This window comes from Stenella coeruleoalba (assembly GCF_951394435.1).
Source record: "Stenella coeruleoalba genome assembly, chromosome: 16".
Classification (NCBI taxonomy): domain Eukaryota; kingdom Metazoa; phylum Chordata; class Mammalia; order Artiodactyla; family Delphinidae; genus Stenella; species Stenella coeruleoalba.
Genome location: NC_137162.1, coordinates 78,188,543 through 78,209,543, shown reverse-complemented (window position 1 = coordinate 78,209,543; position 21,001 = coordinate 78,188,543). Strand labels below are relative to the sequence as shown.

The 21,001-nt window shown below is 39.5% G+C and overlaps 1 protein-coding gene across 4 annotated transcripts in view; it reads right to left on the bottom strand.

Annotated features, from left to right (window-relative positions):
- LYST (lysosomal trafficking regulator) overlaps positions 1-21,001 on the bottom strand; it is a 277,679-nt gene that overhangs the window by 37,178 nt on the left and 219,500 nt on the right. For all 4 annotated transcript variants that reach the window (XM_079899834.1, XM_079899833.1, XM_079899836.1 and 1 more), the window contains 5 exons: positions 20,631-20,686; positions 18,415-18,567; positions 13,703-13,947; positions 8,894-8,960; positions 7,365-7,521 (listed from right to left, as the gene is read on the bottom strand). In XM_079899834.1, the coding sequence (XP_079755960.1) occupies positions 7,365-7,521; positions 8,894-8,960; positions 13,703-13,947; positions 18,415-18,567; positions 20,631-20,686 (678 nt within the window). The remainder of the gene's footprint in view (positions 1-7,364; positions 7,522-8,893; positions 8,961-13,702; positions 13,948-18,414; positions 18,568-20,630; positions 20,687-21,001) is intronic.

Sequence of the window (21,001 nt, the reverse complement as noted above, 5' to 3'; positions counted from 1 at the left end):
TAAATGAACGGATGATTCCATAAAGGATTCTGGGCACCAGGAGGAACAACTACAGGACTAGTACCATGGTCCTCACTGGAAACTGATAGGTGAGTGTGTCCCTGTTTGCACGCAAAGCAGTAACTTCATCTCTATCTAAGTCATCTTCAGGCCTGAGGGCTGCCACTGAAAATGCCGAGGTAGAAGATTAACTAGACAGTTACTATAGTGAAGGTGGCAGTGTGGCTCTCCTATAACCACTTACAACTCACTCAGTTGTCAGAACAACTGACAATAACATATTCCCCTTTAGGGGCCAAAGATAACTTAGGTGATCTCAAATAATTATTAAGTTGAACATTATAAAAAAGTGAATTGCATACACTTTAAAAGGGTAAAAAGGGTAAATTTAATGGTATGTGAATGACATTAATTTTTAAATAGTGAATTGCACTTTTATAAACTTAGACATGTTCAATTTGAAGCTAAAATGTAAGACATTAACAAGGTCATGTGGCTTACTGCTGGTTTTTTTTTAACATCTTTATTGGAGTATAATTGCTTTACAATGTTGTGTTCGTTTCTGCTGTATAACAGGTGAAGCTATATATATACATATATCCCCACATCCCCTCCCTCTTGCGTCTCCCTCCCACCCTCCCTATCCCATCCCTCTAGGTGGTTGCAAAGCACCGAGCTGATATCCCTGTGCGATGCAGCCGTTACATTTGGTAGTGTGTATATGTCAATGTTACTCTCTCACTTCGTCCCGGCTTACCCTTCCCCCTCCCCGTGTCCTCAAGTCCATTCTCTACGTCTGTGTCTTTATTCCTGTCCTACCCCTAGGTGCTTCAGAACCTTTTTTTTTTTTTTTTTGATTCCATATATATGTGTTAGCATACGGTATTTATTTTTCTTTTTCGAACTTCCTTCACTCTGTATGACAGACTCTAGGTCCATCCACCTCACTACAAATAACTCGATTTCGTTTCTTTTTATGACTGAGTAATATTCCATTGTATATATGTGCCACATCTTCTTTATCCATTCACCTGTCAATGCACACTTAGGTGGCTTCCATGTCCTGGCTATTGTAAATAGTGCTGCAATGAACATGGTGGTACATGACTCTTTCTAAATTATGGTTTTCTCAGGGTATATGCCCAGTAGTGGGATTGCTGGGTCATATGGTAGCTCTACTGTAAGTTTTTTAAGGAACCTCTATACTGTTCTCCATAGTGGCTGTATCAATTTACATTCCCACCTACAGTGCAGGAGGGTTCCCTTTTCTCCACACCCTCTCCAGCATGTATTGTTTGCAGATTTTTTGACGATGGCCATTCTGACTGGTGTGAGGTGACACCTCATTGTAGTTCTGATTTGCATTTCTCAGTGATGAGTGATGTTGAGCATTCTTTCATGTGTTTGTTGGCAATCTGTATGTCTTCTTTGGAGAAATGTCTATTTAGGTCTTCTGCCCATTTTTGGATTGGGTTGTTTGTTTTTTTGATATTGAGCTGCATGAGCCGCTTGTAAATTTTGGAGATTAATCCTTTGTCCGTTGATTAGTTTGAAAATATTTTCTCCCATTCTGTGGGTTGTCTTTTTGTCTTGTTTATGGTTCCTTTGCTGTGCAAAAGCTTTTAACTTTCATTAGGTCCCATTTGTTATTTTTGGTTTTTTCCCATTTCTCTAGGAGGTGGGTCAAAAAGGATCTTGCTGTGATTTATGTCATAGAGTGTTCTGCCTATGTTTTCCTCTAAGAGTTTGATAGTGTCTGGCCTTACATTTAGGTCTTTAATCCATTTTGAGTTTATTTTTGTTTATGGTGTTAGGAAGTGTTCTAATTTCATTCTTTTACATGTAGCTGTCCAGTTTTCCCAGCACCACTTATTGAAGAGACTGTCTTTTCTCCACTGTATACTCTTGCCTCCTTTATCAAAGATAAGGTGACCATATCTATGTGGGTTTATCTCTGGGCTTTCTATCCTGTTCCATTCATCTGTACTTCTGTTTTTGTGCCAGTACCATGCTGTCTTGATTACTGTAGCTTTGTAGTATAGTCTGAAGTCTGGGAGCCTAATTCCTAGAGCTCCATTTTTCTTTCTCAAGATTGCTTTGGCTATTCAGGGTCTTTTGTGTCTCCTTACAAATTGTGCAATTTTTTTGTTCTAGTTCTGTGAAAAATGTCATTGGTAGTTTGATAGGGATTGCACTGAATCTGTAGATTACTTTGGGTAGTATAGTCATTTTCACAATGTTGATTATTCCAATCCAAGAACATGGAATTTCTCTGCATCTGTTTGTATCATCTTTAATTTCTTTCATCAGTGTCTTACAGTTTTCTGCATACAGGTCTATTGTCTTCTTAGGTAGGTTTCTTCCTAGGTATTTTATTCTTTTTGTTGCAATGGTAAATGGGAGTGTTTCCTTAATTGCTCTTTCAGATTTTTCATCATTAGTGTATAGGAATGCGATACATTTCTGTGCATTAATTCTGTATCCTGCTACTTTACTAAATTCATTGACTAGCTCTAGTAGTTTTCTGGTAGCATCTTTAGGATTCTCTATGTATAGTATCATGTTATCTGCAAACAGTGACAGTTTTACCTCTTCTTTTCCGATTTGGATTCCTTTTATTTCTTTTTCTTCTCTGACTGATGTGGCTAAAACTTCCAAAACTATGTTGAATAATAGCAGTGAGAGTGGGCAACCTTTTCTTGTTCCTGATTTTAGAGGAAATGATTTCAGTCTTTCACCATTGAGAATGATGTTGGCTGTGGGTTTGTCATAAATGGCCTTTATTAGGTTGAGGTAGGTTCCCTCTGGAGAGTTTTTATCATAAATGGGTGCTGAATTTTGTCAAAAGCTTCTTCTGCATCTATTGAGATGATGATAGGTTTTTATCCTTCAGTTTGTTAATATGGTGTATCACATTGATTGATTTGCGTATACTGAAGAATCCTTGCATTCCTGGGATAAACCTCACTTGATCATGGTGTATGATCCTTTTCATGCGCTGTTGGATTCTGTTTGCTAGTATTTTGTTGAGGATTTTTGCATCTATGTTCATCAGTGATATTGGCCTGTAGTTTTCTTTCTTTGTAACATATTTGTCTGGTTTTGGTATCAGGGTGATGGTGGCCTCATAGAATGAGACTGGGAGTGCTCCTCTCTCTGCTATAATTTGGAAGAGTTTCAGAAGGATAAGTGTTAGCTCTTCTCTAAATGTTTCATAGAATTAGCCTGTGAAGCCATCTGGTACTGGCCTTTTGTTTGTTGGAAGATTTTTAATCACAGTCTCAATTTCAATGCTTGTGATTGGTCTGTTTATATTTTCTATTTCTTCCTGGTTCAGTCTCGGAAGGTTGTTCTTTTCTAAGAATTTGTCCAATTCTTCCAGGTTGTCCATTGTATTGGCATAGAGTTGCTTGTAGTAATCTCTCATGATCTTTTGTATTTCTGCAGTGTCAGTTGTTCTCCTTTTTCATTTCTAATTCTATTGATTTGACTCTTCTCCCTTTTTTTCTTGATGAGTCTGGCTAATGGTTATCAATTTTGTTTACCTTCTCAAAGAACCAGCTTTTAGTTTTATTGAACTTTGCTATTGTTTCCTTCAGTTTTTTTTCATGTAGTTCTGATCTGATCTTTGATTTCTTTCCTTCTGATAACTTTGGGTGTTTTTTTTTTTTGTTATTCTTTCTCTAATTGCTTTAGATGTAAGGTTAGGTTGTGAATCTGAGATTTTTCTTGTTTCTTGAGGTAGTATTGTATTACTACAACCTGCCCTCTTAGAACTGCTTTTACTGCATCCCAGAGGTTTTGGGTCGTCGTGTTTTCATTGTCATTTGCTTCTAGGTATTTTTTTATTTCTTCAGTGATCTCTTGGTTATTTAGTAGCGTATTGCTTAGTCTCCATGTGTTTGTATTTTTTACAGTTTTTTTCCTGTAATTGATATCAGTCTCATAGCGTTGTTGTAGGAAGAGTTACTTGATATGATTTCAATTTTCTGAAATCTACCAAGGCTTGATTTGTGACCCAAGATATGGTCTATCCTGGAGAATGTTCCATGAGCACTTGAGAAGAAAGTGTATCCTGTTGTTTTTGGATGGAATGTCCTATATATATCAATTAAGTCCATCTTGTTTAATGTATCATTTAAAGCTTGTGTTTCCTTATTTATTTTCATTTTGGATGATCTGTCCATTGGTGAAAGTGGGGTGTAAAGTCCCCTACTATGACTGTGCTACTGTCGATTTCCCCTTTTATGGCTGTTAGCATTTTCCTTATGTATTGAGGTGCTCCTATGTTGGGTGTATAAATAGTTACAATTGTTATATCTTCTTCTTGGATTAATCCCTTGTTCATTATGTAGTGTCCTTCTTTGTCTCTTGTAATAGTCTTTATTTTAAAGTGTATTTTGTCTGATATGAGACTTGCTACTCCGGCTTTCTTTTGATTTCCATTTGCATGGAATATCTTTTTCCATCCCCTCACTTTCAGTCTGTATGTCTCCCTAGGTCTGAAATGGGTCTCTTGTAGACAGCATATATACAGGTGTTTTTGTATCCATTCAGCTAGTCTATGTCTTTTGGTTGGAGCTTTAATCCATTTACATTTAAGGTAGCTATTGATATGTATGCTCCATTTTCTTAATTGTTTTGGGTTTGTTTTTGTAGGTCTTTTCCTTCTCTTGTGTTTCCTCCCTAGATAAGTCCCTTTAGCATTTGTTGTAAAGCTGGTTTGGTGGTGCTGAATTCTCTTAACTTTTATTGTCTGTAAAGGTTTTAATTTCTCCATTAACTCTGAATGAGATCCTTGCTGGGTAGAGTAATCTTGGTTGTAGGTTTTCCCTTTCATAACTTTAAATATGTCCTGCCACTCCCTTCTGGCTTGCAGTTTCTGCTGAAAGATCAGCTGTTAACATTATGGGGATTCCCTTGTTTGTATGTTGTTTGTTGCTTTTCCCTTGCTCCTTTTAATATTTTTTCTTTGTATTTAATTTTTGATAGTTTGATTAATACATGTCTTGGTGTGTTTCTCCTTGGGTTTATCCTGTATGGTACTCTCTGTGCTTCCTGGATTTGACTATTTCCTTTCCCTTGTTAGGGAAGTTTTTGACTATAATCTCTTCAAATATTTTCTCAGACCCTTCCTTTTTCTCTTCTTCTGGGACTCCTATAGTTCGAATGCTGGTGCGTTGAATGTTGTCCCAGAGGTCTCTGAGACTATCCTCAATTCTTTTCATTCTTTTTTCTTTATTCTGCTCCCTGGCAGTTATTTCCACCATTTTATCTTCCAGCTCACTTATCCGTTCTTCTGCCTCAGCTATTCTGCTATTGATTCCTTGTAGAGTTATTTTTAATTTTAGCAATTGTGTTGTTCATCACTGTTTGTTTGCCCTTTAGTTCTTCTAGATCCTTGTTAAATGTTTCTTGTATTTTCTCCATTCTGTTTCTGAGATTTTGGATCATCTTTACTATCATTATTCTGAATTCTTTTTCAGGTAGGTTGCCTATTTTGTCTTCATTTAATTGTTCTTGTAGGTTTTTACCTTGCTCCTTTGTAACATATTTTTTTGTTGTTTCTTTCTTTTTCTTTTTTTTGATGGATGGTGCTGTATTCCTGTCTTACTGGTTGTTTGGCCTGAGATGTCCGGCACTGGAGTTTGCAGGCCGTTGGATAGAGCTGGGTCTTGGTGATGAGATGAGGATCTCTGGGAGGTCTCACTGTGATTAATATTCCCTGGGGTCTGTTAGTCCAGCGGTTTGGACTCGGAGCTCCCACCACAGGAGCTCAGGCCTGACCTGTGGCCTGGGTACCAAGATCCCGCAAGCTTTGTGGAAAGAAAGAAAGGAAGGAAGGAAGGGAGGGAGGGAGGGAGGAAGGAAGGAAGGAAGGAAGGAAGGAAAGAAAGAAAGAAGAAAGGAAGGAAGGAAGGAAGGAAGGAAGGAAGGAAGGAAGGAAGAAAAAAAAGGAGCAGTACAATATCAAAGAATCAAAAACAAATAAAATTAGAAAGATAAAAAAATATATTAGGAAAAATAAAACTATAATTGAAACAACTGCAACAAGGCAAAATAAAAACAAAAGAAAAAAGAAAAAAGCCGGGGGAATAAGCTAAAAAGAGAGAATGATAACAAAGTATAAAGAATAAAATAAAATTAGAAAACTAAAAGATTAGGAAAAATAAAAATACAAAAGAATCAACAACAATGAATCAACAGAACAGAACTCCAATCTAAAAGAGGAAAAAAGAAAAAAAAAAAAAAGCCTTGGCTATAGGGGCGGGGTTTAGGCAAGGGGTGGAACTTAGGCAGGGGCGGGGTTTAGGGTGGACCGGGACCTAGGCGGGTGGGGGGGCGACGTTTCAGCGTGGGGCAGGGCCTTTGCTTAGGACCTGCATGGAAGGGGAGAGGCAGCATCTCGAAAGGAGGGTCTCTGGAGTGTACAGTTCCGGACTTTGGAGGCAGGGCCCTGCCTGAGGGTGTGTGGGTGGGGCTTAGGCCCAGCTCGTTGGAGGGGGTCTCAGAGGGGGTTTCTGCGTGTAGAGGTGGGGCCCCGGGTGGGGGGATGGGGTGGGGCTTGGGCTCTGCACGGCAGGAGGGAGGCTCCGAGGGCAGAGGATTAGGCCCTGGAGCCCAACACGTTCCCTGGTGCCTAAGTGGACAGGGAAAGCGCTGGCCCCGTTCCCCTCCGTTCCTTTGTGCCCCTCCCCCACCATCTCCCCCAGGGTCTCCCCCGTCGCCACTGGACCCCTAACCGTGGGTGGGTCCTGCTGGGTGTAGGAACTCCTTCTCTCCCCCAGCCACCCTTCAGGGGTGCCGGTCCTGGAGGTCTGGGCTTTAGTTTTGCTCCCCCTTCCCCACCTTCCACTCCCTCAGGACCCGCGTGCCTGGAGGGGGCCTCGGTGGGCAGAGGATCAGGTCCGGGGATCTCAGCAGGTTCCTGGGGGCCCAAGTGGGCAGGGGAAACCTGGCCATGCTCCCTTTTGATCCTCTGCCCTTCCAATGGTTCCCCAATTTCCCCCTTCTGGACTGGGATCCCTTCCCCTCAGGGGCGCCAGTCCCGTCCCGCCTCCACTTCTCCCACTTCACTCCTCCCATGCCCCGCGTCCTACCCGGTCACTGGGGGTTCCTCCCGTCCCCTTAGGTGTCCGCAGTCCCCCACTGGGGCCTGGTAGGTGCCCTAGTTGTGCGGAGATGCGAATTCCACATCCTCCTAGTACCACTGCTGGTTTCTTGAAGAGAATTTTGTTGTGGGAATATATAGAATTCTTTTTCCTATGGTTTGATTAGTTTCAGTACGTTCTCAGGACGTCAGACAAGTGTTTTATCCCCGATGACCAATCTGACCTTTGAGGTAGTTATGAAACAACCCTTACCTTGATAGGCTAAAAACATCTTTGTGAAAGGAGGCATCCTGACCAGGAAGTGGAGCACAGTGCCGCTGTTGGAGTAGTGGGAACCGTAGTGGTAGGGCTGCACCGGGGGCATCGGGTCGTCTTCCCGGGCTCCTTTGCGGTACTCCTCCTCCAGGTACTGAAGGACACAGGGACCAGAACTCGTGACAGTGAGCTCCAGGCAGAGCTGGAGCCGCCTCACTTGTCTTCTTTCCCATCCTCTCTGCTGCCCGTTAGACACCATTCTCCATGGCTTGCCCATAGCCCTCCTGAGTGTCCGGGGGTCTGGTGCCCCACTAAGGCCTGACCACACACTGCGTGCATGTTTACCCTCTCATTTGCTCATAGAGAACCCACCTGTTCTGTACCCCACCTCCCAGCCCTCTGGCTCCCAACTAATACATAAATCTAAACTGATACTAATATCAGTTTAGATAATATATATCTAATATATCTCAACTGATCAAGGGCTCAATAAATAAGAGCTGCCTCTCTCACTAGAGATGTCTGCGTCTTAAGAGGGTTTCAAGCTGTAATGCTACATTCTTTAGAGAAATGCTTCTCTATCAGAAGAACTGCAATAGAAATGTAAAACCTGTATCATATTATTGGAATTCTTTAATATAACATTTTATAGCTGTCTTGCAGTGGAGTTACACAAAATAACAAAGACAGTGGTGACTTTTCAACTACTCCTGTCTTCCCATCATAAAGTAAGAAGCTCAATCAAATCTTTAACATCTGTCACTATTCTCATCTCCTGTAGCTTCTGTCTCTAATAACAGAGTCAGGTGACAGTGAATTTTCTGGAGTCACTTCTCTTTGATTCCCATAGCACTGCTGCATTTTTAGCTGCAGAAGCATCAAGCAGTGACAGTTGTAAGACACTTGGATGGACCTTTCTGGAACTTTGACATAAGATAACATGGTGAATATGAGAAAACTGCTTCAGCTGCTCCTATCTTGATACTGTTGTGAAGACTGTAACATACGACTAATGGGATTTTTTAAATCTCCAGCAGGATTCCATTAATATTAATTTCACAGAAATGGGTAATTAATTTCTATTTTTAAACTTTACAATCCAGTATTTTTTGTTAATAAACCTGTACACAATTTGCTGAGATGAATAATAAGGGACTATAGTACATTATAAATATATTGATATTATTATATATAACACTAGGGGATACAAATAGCAGGTCCCTGGAAATCTTTGTGATTTTTGTAAGGAATATAATTATTTATATATTTGAACATTACAATGGATTATGAGCTTCCAATTTATGTAACAGTAAGTGCATTTCTTTTTCTGGGCAAAATGTTTTCAGAGAATTAAGACAGAATAATATTTAAAATCACATAGTGATTTCCAGTTGTCTGTCAATCAAAGCACAAGGAAGTGGAAAACAGAAAAAGCAATACTATATGTTTAAAATTAGGTAAAACAGTCTGTAAAACAAAAATCCAGTTTTTACTTATCAAAATACATGAGGAAAAACTAAACCTACCTTGTATGTGTCCACGTAACGATCTTCTTTTTCTTTGTACTGCACGGCTATGGGCTTGGAGAGATTTCTACAAAGGAAGAGATGATGGAAAACATCGAAGTATGCTGATACTGTCAGGTTTAAGCTGCCTTAGATGTTTACAAGTAAATAAGTGGTCAACAAAATACTCAGCCCTTGGTTTAGTGCTTACACATGTTGCTTTGCAATTAAGTCACAATTATGATTTCATAACCTATGAAGATAGAATTTTTCTAAACAGATGCATACCATTATTAGGAAATCCTGACTTAACGAATAACCTACACAAGAAGAGCTGCTGTTCTCCCTCCCTTCTCTGGTTCCTCTACTTCCTCCAAATCATAACTGATGCTGCCCACGGCAGCTGATTCCTACCAAGCCCTGGAAGTTCCTGCCCCCATTTCCACATGCTACACCCAGCTCAGCAAGGAAGAGTGAAGGGCAGTTTGGACAGGAGACATGATCATGAGAAGATGTTATGTAATTACTAAGTTAGTGAAAACTGAAGAAACAACACATGCTTAAAATGACCACCCTGAGATCTGGAGTGCGAGTACTGACATAAACATTTTGTTACCTAATTCGGGGACAGCGACTGACACCATGTGCACAGTGTAGCAAACGTGTGCATGCGTATGCACGTCTGTGCTGGTGTTCACACTGTATCAGGGAGGGAAGAGAACTCTAGGATCAGTCTCCACTTTCACAAGCTACAGAGTCAAGCAGCATCTGTGTGAGGCCCATGAAAGAGCAAGAGAACAAGATGCAACGAGGAAGGGCAGAGGCTGCTCTGGCTGAGGTGCCATCTGGTCTGGCACCAGGATGGGACCACCTGGAGTTTCAACATCTGGCACCACAACTAGATCAACATCAAGATTTGCTCAAGTTTCAGTTAAGTCAAACCAGGTCTGCTTAGCCAGAGGCTGATTTATCTATTTTTTGGGAAAATTATTTCCTAGGGATATTAAAATTAGTGATAGCAAACACATTCATTTCATTTTTGAGACTCTGATAATCCTAAAAACTTTGTTAAAAAGTAAAGACAGTTTTATAGCATAGATACAAATTCACCTCAATATAGGAGAAATCATGTTCGAGATCCTGCCATGCGTGCAATTGTTTTCTAAACAGTGTAAGTAGTTTTTTTAAACACAGGTAATACTGTTGTGGTTGGAAAATCAGAAGTTACTGATGAGTGAATAGAATAAACCAAAAATCAACCACAATACTATTATTCACAATATATCTGGAAGGGCACATACCTTTCCAGATGCTCTCTCCTTATTTGTGTATGTATAATTACATTTAAATAAAAATCTCCCCCTCCTCCATAATATACATTTCTACAATATCATTCTTTTTTTTTTAAATATAAATTTATTTATTTATTTTTGGCTGCGTTGGGTCTGTTGCTGTGTGCACACAGGCTTTCTCTAGTTGCGTTGAGCTGGGGCTACTCTTTGCTGCGGTGTGCTGGCTTCTCATTGCAGTGGCTTCTCTTGTTGCAGAGCATGGGCTCTAGGCGTGCGGGCTTCAGTAGTTGTGCCTCGCGGGCTCTAGAGAGCAGGCTCAGTAGTTGTGGCACACGGGCTTAGCTGCTCCACAGCATGTGCGATCTTCCCGGACCAGGGCTCGAACCCATGTCCCCTGCATTGGCAGGTGGATTCTTAACCACTGCACTACCAGGGAAGTCCTCAGTAGTGTAAAAATTTAAATGTACATTAGCAGTGTATAAAAATGTCTAAAAGATAAATAATGTGCCATTTGCTCTTTTTTAAATTGACAAAAATTAAATTGAATCTGATTTCTTGAAAGCTGTCTGAACTAGGCCTACTATTTAGCAGTTATAATTAAAATATTCTAATACACTAAGTAGTATACTGGCGGTCAATTCTTCTTTAAACTACATAGATAATTTTTTAATTGACGTGTAATGGACATATAACACTATATTAGTTTCGGATGTCCAACATAATGATTTGATATTTGTATATTCGATATTACAAAATGATCACCACAGTAAGTCTAGGTAGCAGCCAACACCACACGTAGTTACAGGATTTTTTTTTGTTGTGCTGAGAACTTTTAAGATTTACTCTCTCAGCAACTTTCAAGCATGTAATGCAGTGTTATTAGCTAAGGTCATCGTGCTGTGCGTTGCATCCCAGGGCTCATTTCATAACTGGCAGCCTGTACCTTTTGACTCCCTTCACCCATTTTGCCACAATCCCACCACCACCCCCCAATGCTTCTGGCAACCACCGATCTGTTCTCTGTATCAATGAGGTTTTCTGTTTGTTCTGTTTTTGTTTTGTTTTTATTTTTAGATTCCACATACAAGTGAGATCATACTTATTTGTATGCTATTTGTCTTTGACTGACTTGTTTCCTTAGCATACTGCCCTCAAGATCCATCCATGCTGTCACAAGATTTCATTCTCTTTTATGGATAAATAGTATTCCATTGTGTGTGTGTGACATTTTATTTATCCATTCATCCACAGATGGACACTTAGGTTGTTTCCGTATCTTGGCTACTATAAATAATGCTGCAGTGAACATGGGGGTGCAGATATCTTTGCAAGTTAGTGCTTTCATTTCCTCTTGATAAATACCCAGAAGTAGAATGGCTGGATCATATGACAGATCTATTTTTAGTTTTTTAAGGAACCTCCATATTGTTCTCCACAGTGGCTGCACCAATTTACATTCCCACCAACAGTGCACAGGGTCTCTTTTCTCTGTATCCTTGCCAACAGTTGTCATTTCTTGACTTTTTGATCCTAGCCAGAGAATGTTATTCAAAAGTAAAGAAACAGCATATTCCCTCATCAACTAGGGCTATGTGGTTACTCTAAAAGGCAACTCATTCAGGAAAGGCAGGATAAAAGCTTAATTCTTTTCCTTAGTTGTCAAATTTCAAAAGCAAGGAATTGATGCCCTACCCAAACAGTGACCAGTGAGTTTAGTTTTGCTTTGTTTTGGGGGCCTTTAAAAAGTGTCATTGTTAACTTAAGTACTTTTTTTTTTTTTTTTTGAATTTTTGCAGTACGCGGGCCTCGACCGTTGCAGAGCACAGGCTCCGGATGCGCAGGCTCAGCAGCCATGGCTCACGGGCCCAGCCGCTCTGCGGCATGTGGGATCTTCCCGGACCGGGGCACGAACCCATGTCCCCTGCATCGGCAGGCGGACTCTCAACCACTGCGCCACCAGGGAAAGCCAACTTAAGTATTTTTTAAATTCAAATGTGTTCAAGCAACTGTAGTCATTATTGTTTCTGATGCCCAGATTGTCCTATCTTTGGCAGTGAGAGCCACTTCAAGTTGGCTCCTAAGTGTTTTATTTTTTTGTAACTGTGGTAAAAAAAAACGCACATCACAAAACTTACCATCCTAACCATCCTCAAGTACCTAGTTCAGTGGTGTTAACAATATCAACACCGTTGTGCAATAGGTCTCTGAAACTTTTTCACTTTGTAAAGCTGAAACTCTACACCTGCTGAGCAACAACCCCCTATATCCACCCCACTCTTCTCCTGTCCCCCACACCCATCATTCCACTCTCTGTCTCTCTGAGTTGACTGCCCTAGACAACTCATGAAGAGGAATCACACAGTGTTTGTCTTCTGTGGCTGGCTCATTCCATTTAGCACAACGTCCCCAGGGCTCATCATGTGACAGGACTTCCCTCCTTCTTAAGGTTGAATAATATTCCTCTGTATGTATGCACCTCATTTTCCCCATCCACTGATCCACAGACAGACACCTGGGCTGCCTCCACCTCCTGGCCACTGCGAATAAAGCTGCAATGAACATGTGTGTGCAAATATGGCTCCCGAGTCCTTCTGACAAGCCTATAGTAATTTCCTTGCTCTCTGACACAACAAAATATCCTGGGCTCATCTTGTATGTTTTCTACTAATAAATGCAGAAGAAATGAGAGAACAGGAAATCCCCATTCTGTAACCCCTAGTGAAATAATAGACTTGAACAATAATCATCAATGAAAGAAACAAGTTCAACGGGAGGCTGAACCCACGGACCAGCCTGAGCATCCTTAGAGTGGGATATCACAGGCCTCCTGATATGGGGCAATATAAAGTCCACACCACCTCCTCTAGAGGATTCTTGCCAAAAAATGTTGAATCTGAATCTAAGCAAGCCTTTAGAAGTAATCTGCAGTCTCTAGGAAGTACAGAGGCTAGAGGAAAAACCTAAATGCTAAAGTGGAATGGGGGACATCCTACAAGATAGATGACTTATTTTTGTTTTAAAAACAAGTCAATGTTAGGAAGAAAGAAAGAGAAAAATACATACACAAAAATAGGGCTGTTCTAGATGTTACGTCTTTAGACACAAAGCAACCAAAGGTGACAGTGGGCCTGACTCAAACGAATCAACTATAGAAAGACACCTCTGATATACTCAGGGGACATTTGAAAACGGACTGGATATTAGATGAGACCATGAAATTACTGTTGATTTTCTTAGATATGATAACAGCACTGAGGCTATGAAAGAAAATGTCCCCCTTTTTTCTTAAGAGATGTGTACTAAAGACCATATGAATGACATAAAAGATTTGTGTGGCTCATCTTAAGAAGAAAAAAAAAAAAGATGACATAAGTTTGGCAAAAATCTTGGTAATTGTTGAGCTGGGGTCATGGTCATATGGGGCTCATTATACATTCATTCTATTTTTGTGCATGTTTGAAAATTCTCACAATAAGAACTTCAGTAAAATAAATACATCATATTGACAAAGCCAAAAGGTGATGATGTCTTTAGTTACCTGTACACTGATGGATCGCTGAGGTCAAGGGTCTCACTAACGTAGTCAGCTAGGATAAACGGGAACACTGGATACTGCATCAGATCATTAAAGGATCGGCCGGCATGTTTGTTTAAGTGAGTCAAATATTCAAAATTAGTAATCTGTCCAGTGTACCATAAACTTGTCAGAGCGGTGATATTGCCGTATTCCAGAAGATTAGGGAGGTTATTTGTTAGTATGTTGTGGTACACATCATCACGGACCTATACGGGAAGGAGAGAAAAAACCCAGATTTTATTTTTAGGCTTGACATTTTCCTCCAAAGAATCCATGATATTATAGGCATGTTAGTAATCTCAACTCCTCCAAGAAAATACTTTTTGCCCAATAACATTGACTGGTGGGGAACTGAGATTCAAATCCACGTCTTCCTCCAAAGGTTGGGCTATTTATTTATTTATTGAAGTGTAGTTGATTAACAATATTATATTAGTTTTAGGTGTACAACATAGTGATTCAATTTTTTTTATAAATTATGCTCCATTTAAAGTTGTTATAAAATGTTGGTTTCATTCCTTGTGCTGTACCACATACCCTTGTAACTTATTTATTTTGTACATAATAGTTTGTACCTCTTAATCCTCTCCCCTTATCTTGCCCCTCCTCCTTCTCTCTCCCACTGGTACCACTAGTTTGTTCTCCATATCTATGAGTCTATTTCTATTTTTTTTACATTCATTCACTTGTGGCTCTTAACCACTATGTTTTGCAGCTGGAGAAATCAGTAAGAAACTAAGAAGTCTGTATAGAAAAGTCACTTATATACAGACCCTAAGAAAAAAAATCAATAAAGCAAAATGAAGAGTCTTCACCTAAATAAATGCAACATGATGCAGTAGAAAGAGCATAGTTTTCTGACAGACAGAACGGGTCTTTTTTCTTGCTTAAACTCTTTGTGTTACAGTTATCATACCTGTAATATGAGGGTAATAATATTTATTTCCTGAGAATGAAATAAATTATCCTATGTAAAACAGAATACTTGATTTTCACTACTGATTGAAAACTAGTATATAAACTCTTTTTTTAGAGAGGCACAAAAGTTCTGTCACAGAAAAAAGGTATTCTGATTTCTTCTAAAGCAATTAAATGATAATTGATAATAAATGGAAAAAAACAGACGAGCCAGGACTTTGCTAAAAACAAATGTGAATTACCCCTCTTAAATGTGTATATGCTTTACGCATAGGAAGGTGAGCCACAGATGTGGATAATCAAAGATGAGACTAAAAGTGAATGAGAAGAATGATCTTGGTTATGGAATAGGCAAGATTACAGGGTGTTTAAGAACCTAAACCTGAAGGTCTGTTTCACAACAATGTGAATATACTTAACACAACTGAACTGTACGCTTGAAAATGGTTAAGATGGCAACTTTTATGTTATGTATTTTTATGATAATTTAAAAAAAAAGAATCGGTTCAAGGCAAAAACAAAAACTAAACTTATATTCTAAATCTGAAGGTTACAATATGGAGGTTCCCTAAAAAACTAAAAATAGAACTACCATGTGACCCAGCAATCCCACTACTGGACATATACCCAGAGAAAACCATAATTCAAAAAGACAAATGCACCCCAATGTTCACTGCAGCACTATTTACAATAGCCAGGGCATGAAAGCAGCCTACATGTCCATCAAAAGAAGAATGGATAAAGAAGATGTGGTACATATATACAATGGAATATTACTCAGCCATAAAAAAGGAACAAAATTGGGTCATTTGTAGAGACGTGGATGGACCTAGAGACTGTCATACAGAGTGAAGTAAGTCAGAAAGAGAAAAACAAATATCATATATATGTATATACATATATATATATATATATATATATATATATATATATATATATATATTTTTTTTTGTACGCGGGCCTCTCACTGTTGTGGCCTCTCCCGCTGTGGAGCACAGGCTCCGGACGCCCAGGCTCAGCGGCCATGGCTCACAGGCCCAGCCGCTCCGCGGCATGTGGGATCTTCCCGGACCAGGGCACGAACCCGTGTCCCCCGCATCGGCAGGCGGACTCTCAACCACTGCGCCACCAGCGAAGCCCCAAATATCATATATTAATGCATATATGTGGAATCTGAAAAAACTGGTATAGAAGATCTTATTTACAAAGCAGAAATAGAGACACAGACGTAGAAAACAAACGTACGGATACCAAGGGGGAAGGGTCGGGGTGGGATGAACTGGGAGTTTGGGATTGACATATAAACACAATTGATACTATGTATAAAATAGATAACTAGGGCTTCCCTGGTGGCAGTGGTTGAGAGTCTGCCTGCCGATGCAGGGGACGCAGGTTCGTGCCCTGGTCCGGGAAGATCCCACATGTCGCGGAGCGGCTGGGCCCGTGAGCCATGGCTGCTGAGCCTGCGCGTCCAGAGCCTGTGCTCCGCAACAGGAGAGGCCACAACAGTGAGAGGCCCGCGTACCGCAAAAAAAAAAAAAAGATAACAAATGAGAACCTACAGTATAGCGCAGGGAACCCTACTCAGTGCTCTGTGGTGACCTAAATGGAAGGAAATCCAAAAAAGAGTGGATATAGGTATACATGTAGCTGATTCACTTTGTTGTACAGCAGAAACTAACACAACATTGTAAAGCAACTATACTCCAATAAAAATTAAAAAAAAATAAATCTGAAGGTTGCCTACTGCTGAAGCTAAGGTTGGTGGAAAAGAATTTATGACAGTTTGCATACTAACCTCAGCAAGAAAAAGGAAACATTTATTCATTCAACAAATATTTATTGAGCACTTATATACCAGCACGTTTAAGGTGTTAAAGCTGAAGCACTTAACAAAACAAAGTCCTTACAGTCTACTGGGGAGACACTGTTGGATGCGTTTAAGTGCTGTGAAAAAAATAGAGCAAAGCAAAGGAGATAAGGGATGCTTGGGGGTGGCAGTGAGGCAGGGGTTGCTGTTTTATTTAGAGTAATCAGGGAAGTCTCTCTGATAAGAAGACATTTGACCAGGGAACCTGAAAAAAGTAAGGGAGTCAGTAATGTAGTTCTAAGAGGAAAAGCATTCCAGGCAGCATTCTAGGGAGCAGTAAGTGCCAAGGCCCTGAGGCATCAGTGTCTGCTATAGTCAAGGCAAACGGGGTCTCCACAGATGGATTAGAGAGAGTGAAGGATAGAATGGTAGAAGATAAGGTCAGAGAGATAAGGAAGTGCCAGATTATTCAACACTGTAAGGTCTCTGCCTTTAATAGAGTGACACAGAAAGTGGTCGGAGGGTTTTGAGCAGAGGAATGGCACGACCTGACACACTTTAGCTGCTGTGTTGAGAGCAGTCTGAAAGAAGAGGGAGTATGGAAGCAGGGAGGCCAGTTAGGAGGCTAGTGTAATGATTTATGCAAGAGATGACTGGCTTGGACCAGGATGGTAGCAGTGGAAGCAGTCAGATTCTGGATGTATTCTGAGGGGTGAGCTAACAGAACTTACTGATAGAGTAGATGTAGTAGATGAAAGAATAAGAGGAGTCGAGGATAATCCCCAGGTTTCTGACCTGGCCAATCAGAAACACTGGAGTCACCATTTACTGAGATGGGGAAAACTGCAAAGAGATTTTGCGGAGGAGATTAGAAGTTCAGTTTTGTCCGTGTAAAATTTGAGATGCCAATTAGACTTCCAAGTGGAGATGCCAAGTAGAAACTTAAATATTTGAGTGGGCATCCAGGGAAGAGGTTTGGGTGGTGATATAAATATGTAAGTCATTATAACACAGATAGTATTTAAAGTCACAAGATGGGATGAGAAGAGAAGAGGTCTGGAGGGTGAGCCCTGGGAATTCCCTAGCGTTCCAGTGTAGGACTCGGCGCTTTCACTGCCATGGCCTGGATTCAATTCCTGGATGTTCAATCCCTGGTCTGGGAACTAAGATCCTGAGAACCGTGCACTGCGGCCAAAAAATTTAAAAAATAAAAAATAAAATGAAGAGTGAGCGCCGAGATGCCCAGAGGAAGCATCTGCAAACAAGACTGAGGAGGAATGGCTGGTGAGCTAAAAGGAGAACTAAGAAAGTGATAACTCAGAAGCCCAGTGAGGAAGGTTTTTTTTTTTTTTTTCCTTTCTTTAAAGAAAGAGAGAATAATCAGCTGTCAAAGGCTGCTGAGGAGTCAAGTAAGATGAAGACTAAGAAATATGACCATAGGGTTTAGCAACACGGAGGTCACTGGTGATGCTAACCAGAGAAGTTACAGGAGGAGTGGTGAGACGAAGATCTGACTGGAGCATTTCCAAAGAGAACCGGAGGGGAGGAATTGGAAGCAGCAAGCATTCACAGTTTCTTCCAAGAGGTTTTCTATAAAGGCTAGCAGACACATAGCAGCTGAAAGGATGTGGCGGTCAAAAAAGGGTTCGTCAAAAATGGAATCTACTATCAAGGTTAAACTACTTTCAGGTTGGTTATACATTCGTTCATTTGCTTTTTACAGATACTGTCACTCCGGGGAATGAGAATTTAATACAGTTTTGGAGGACAAAAGTAATCCTAATATAACTAAGTATTTAATCAGTACTAAGAAACAAGGCAATTTTTATTTGATTTCAGAAACAAAGTTTAAATAAGTTAAAACTTCATTTAATCAGTATGAGTGTAGTTACACTGATCCATGATCGCTTTGGAAAAGTACATGTATTAATAAAGGCGAATCTACCTTGGTGTTATCAAATGCCAACAGGAGAGTTCTGCCATTTGTTAAAAAGATTTCTACTGCATTATCTCTCAGTTGCCACCAGCGCTTGTGAACTTCTTTAATTTCTTCATATGTCCAGGAAAATGATGCTGGTTCCAATTCTCCCTGAAGGCTCTAAAGACAAAGGAAATAACATGAAAGTAATTTGCTCTACATAATTTTAGATTGTTAAAAACTATCAAAATGCAATAGAAAGTCTTCCTTTTGTGGCAAAATGGCAGGTAAGATTCTCTGAAAATCCTCCCACTACTAAACCCTTCAAAATGCTGGATTAAAAAATCTAAGGAAAAGAATTTAAATAGACTTCGTTTAAACTTTTTTAGTAGGCTGTATTTTTTAGAGCAGTTTTAGGTTTATAGAATCGAGCAGTAGCATGGCGCTCCATGCTTCCCCGCACTCAGTTTCCCTACTGTGAACACCTTGTTCTCACGTGGTGCATGTGCTACAACTGATGAGCCACTATTGAATAGGTTATTCTTAACTAAAGTCCATAGTTTAATCTTGGTGTTGTATAGTTCAATGGGTTTTGACAAATGTTTAATGACATGTATCCACCATTACAGTATCATACAGACTAGTCTCACTGCCCTAAAATTCCCTTCTGTTCCATCTGGCAGCCACTGATCTTTTTATTGTCTCCACTGTTTTCCTTTTTCCAGAATGTCATATGGTTGGAATCATACAGTATGTAGACTTCTCAGACCGATTTCTTTTACTAAGCAAATATTCTTTTACATGTATAGTTGAGCTTGCAAGAAAGTAAGGGAAATGAAATCTCCAGGAGTCAAAAATAAAGAGAAATTTGAAAAACAGCTGTAAGGAGGAAGTGACACTTTGGCCTGCTCTATGTGTGCTTTACTACTGTACTGGGTCCCAACCCATTTCTAGAAGTAGAGACAGGAAATATATTACAAAGAAAATAAAATATTTTAACGAACACGTAATATTCTCATTCTTAAAACCAAAATCCTCCCTGTTTAGCTTTGACATTCAACATGAATTCAAGTTAATAAACATTAATTAAGCATCTACAGGCAAGGTGCTCTGCTAAGTGCTCTGCATAAAATACATCTATGTATGATAAAAAGGGGGGACGAGATATTTGCACCCACTTTTAAAAGGCAAGATAGCAAATGTCATACAGGAAGTAAGAAAAAAATGCTACAAAAGGACAGAGAAAAGAAGAAGGCTTCAATCTATTAAAAAGCAAGGGTCTAAAAAAACAAAAAAAAAGCAAGGGTCTTTTTCAAGTTTTAAAGGTGGAATATGTAACCTTTTGGATCCAGAAAAAAAGCTGGTTCATGTATCAACTATTAAATTCTTTGGTTGCTGAAAAGATGCATCTTGAAAAATAACATAACTATATTTTTACTAGCTGGGATAAATACTGTAGTAATTCCTATATGAATGATGAAATAATGCCTACTCAATTTTCGGGGGCTATATTAAATTAATTATTTTTTAACATGATTTGCTTTACAACCAAATTTTATGTTTTCACTCATTGATTTCTTTGAATCAAATATGTATTCACCATAAAACCATACATAATCTTATTTACTTACATCCTTAGCAGTTTGTAGCTTTAGAAGTTCTGAAACAAAGAGCCTTACTTCTCCTGTTACAGGGCTCTCAAAACAATATTTTAATGGCATGTAAATGAATTCAAATAGATAAAATGCTTTTCTGTACAAAAATGTGAATTGAGTCTTTTTTGTTATTTTTTGATTGATATCAGCATTTCCAGAAGAATAAAAATCATGACTACTAAGCTATGTGAATATCAGGATTACTTAAGTTATTCAATTAGACAATATTTTTCTTTCTTTTTGAAGGCAAATATACATGATAGGAAACTGGGAGTGGCAGGGAATTTGTTGCTACTGAGGACAGTAGTGAGAAATCGAGTGGACATACACAGAAATAACAGGAGCACTTCAGAATATGACTCATAATACTCAGGGCTCTGCGAATCAGACCATGAACCAGAGGGGATGGCATGGTCTTCTTTTTAAAATAATCTTTAAAAAAAAATTGGAATTCAGACAAATTTACACAGAGTGCGACAATTAATGAACTCTAACAGTTCTTTCTACAAGCTCTCTGGTTGTATTAAATTTATACATTTTGGGAATTTGTCTAGATTCATACAAATGCAAACTTAAGCCTCTACTCACGGAACTTTCAACTGTGTCAGAAGCGTTATCTTCCACAAAATACATTCCACATTTACCTGCAGAAAATAATCGGTATGAGTTTAAAAATGTATATGCACTATTACCTTATATGGTTAAAGGCATGCCTCTGGAGTCAGTTGGACTGAATTTGAATCCCAGAACCCAGAACGAGCTAATACTCAATAAATATTTTTGAAGCGCATCCATGAGATCTTCGGCAAGTTGCTTAACCTCTTTGTACTTTAGCCTCATTATAAAAAGAAGAGGGAGGACTCTATTTCACAGGGTTACTGTGGGAATTAAATTAGAATATATGTAAAATGTTTATTAACAGTGTCTGCCACTTCATGCTAAAAGGTTTAGGCTATTAA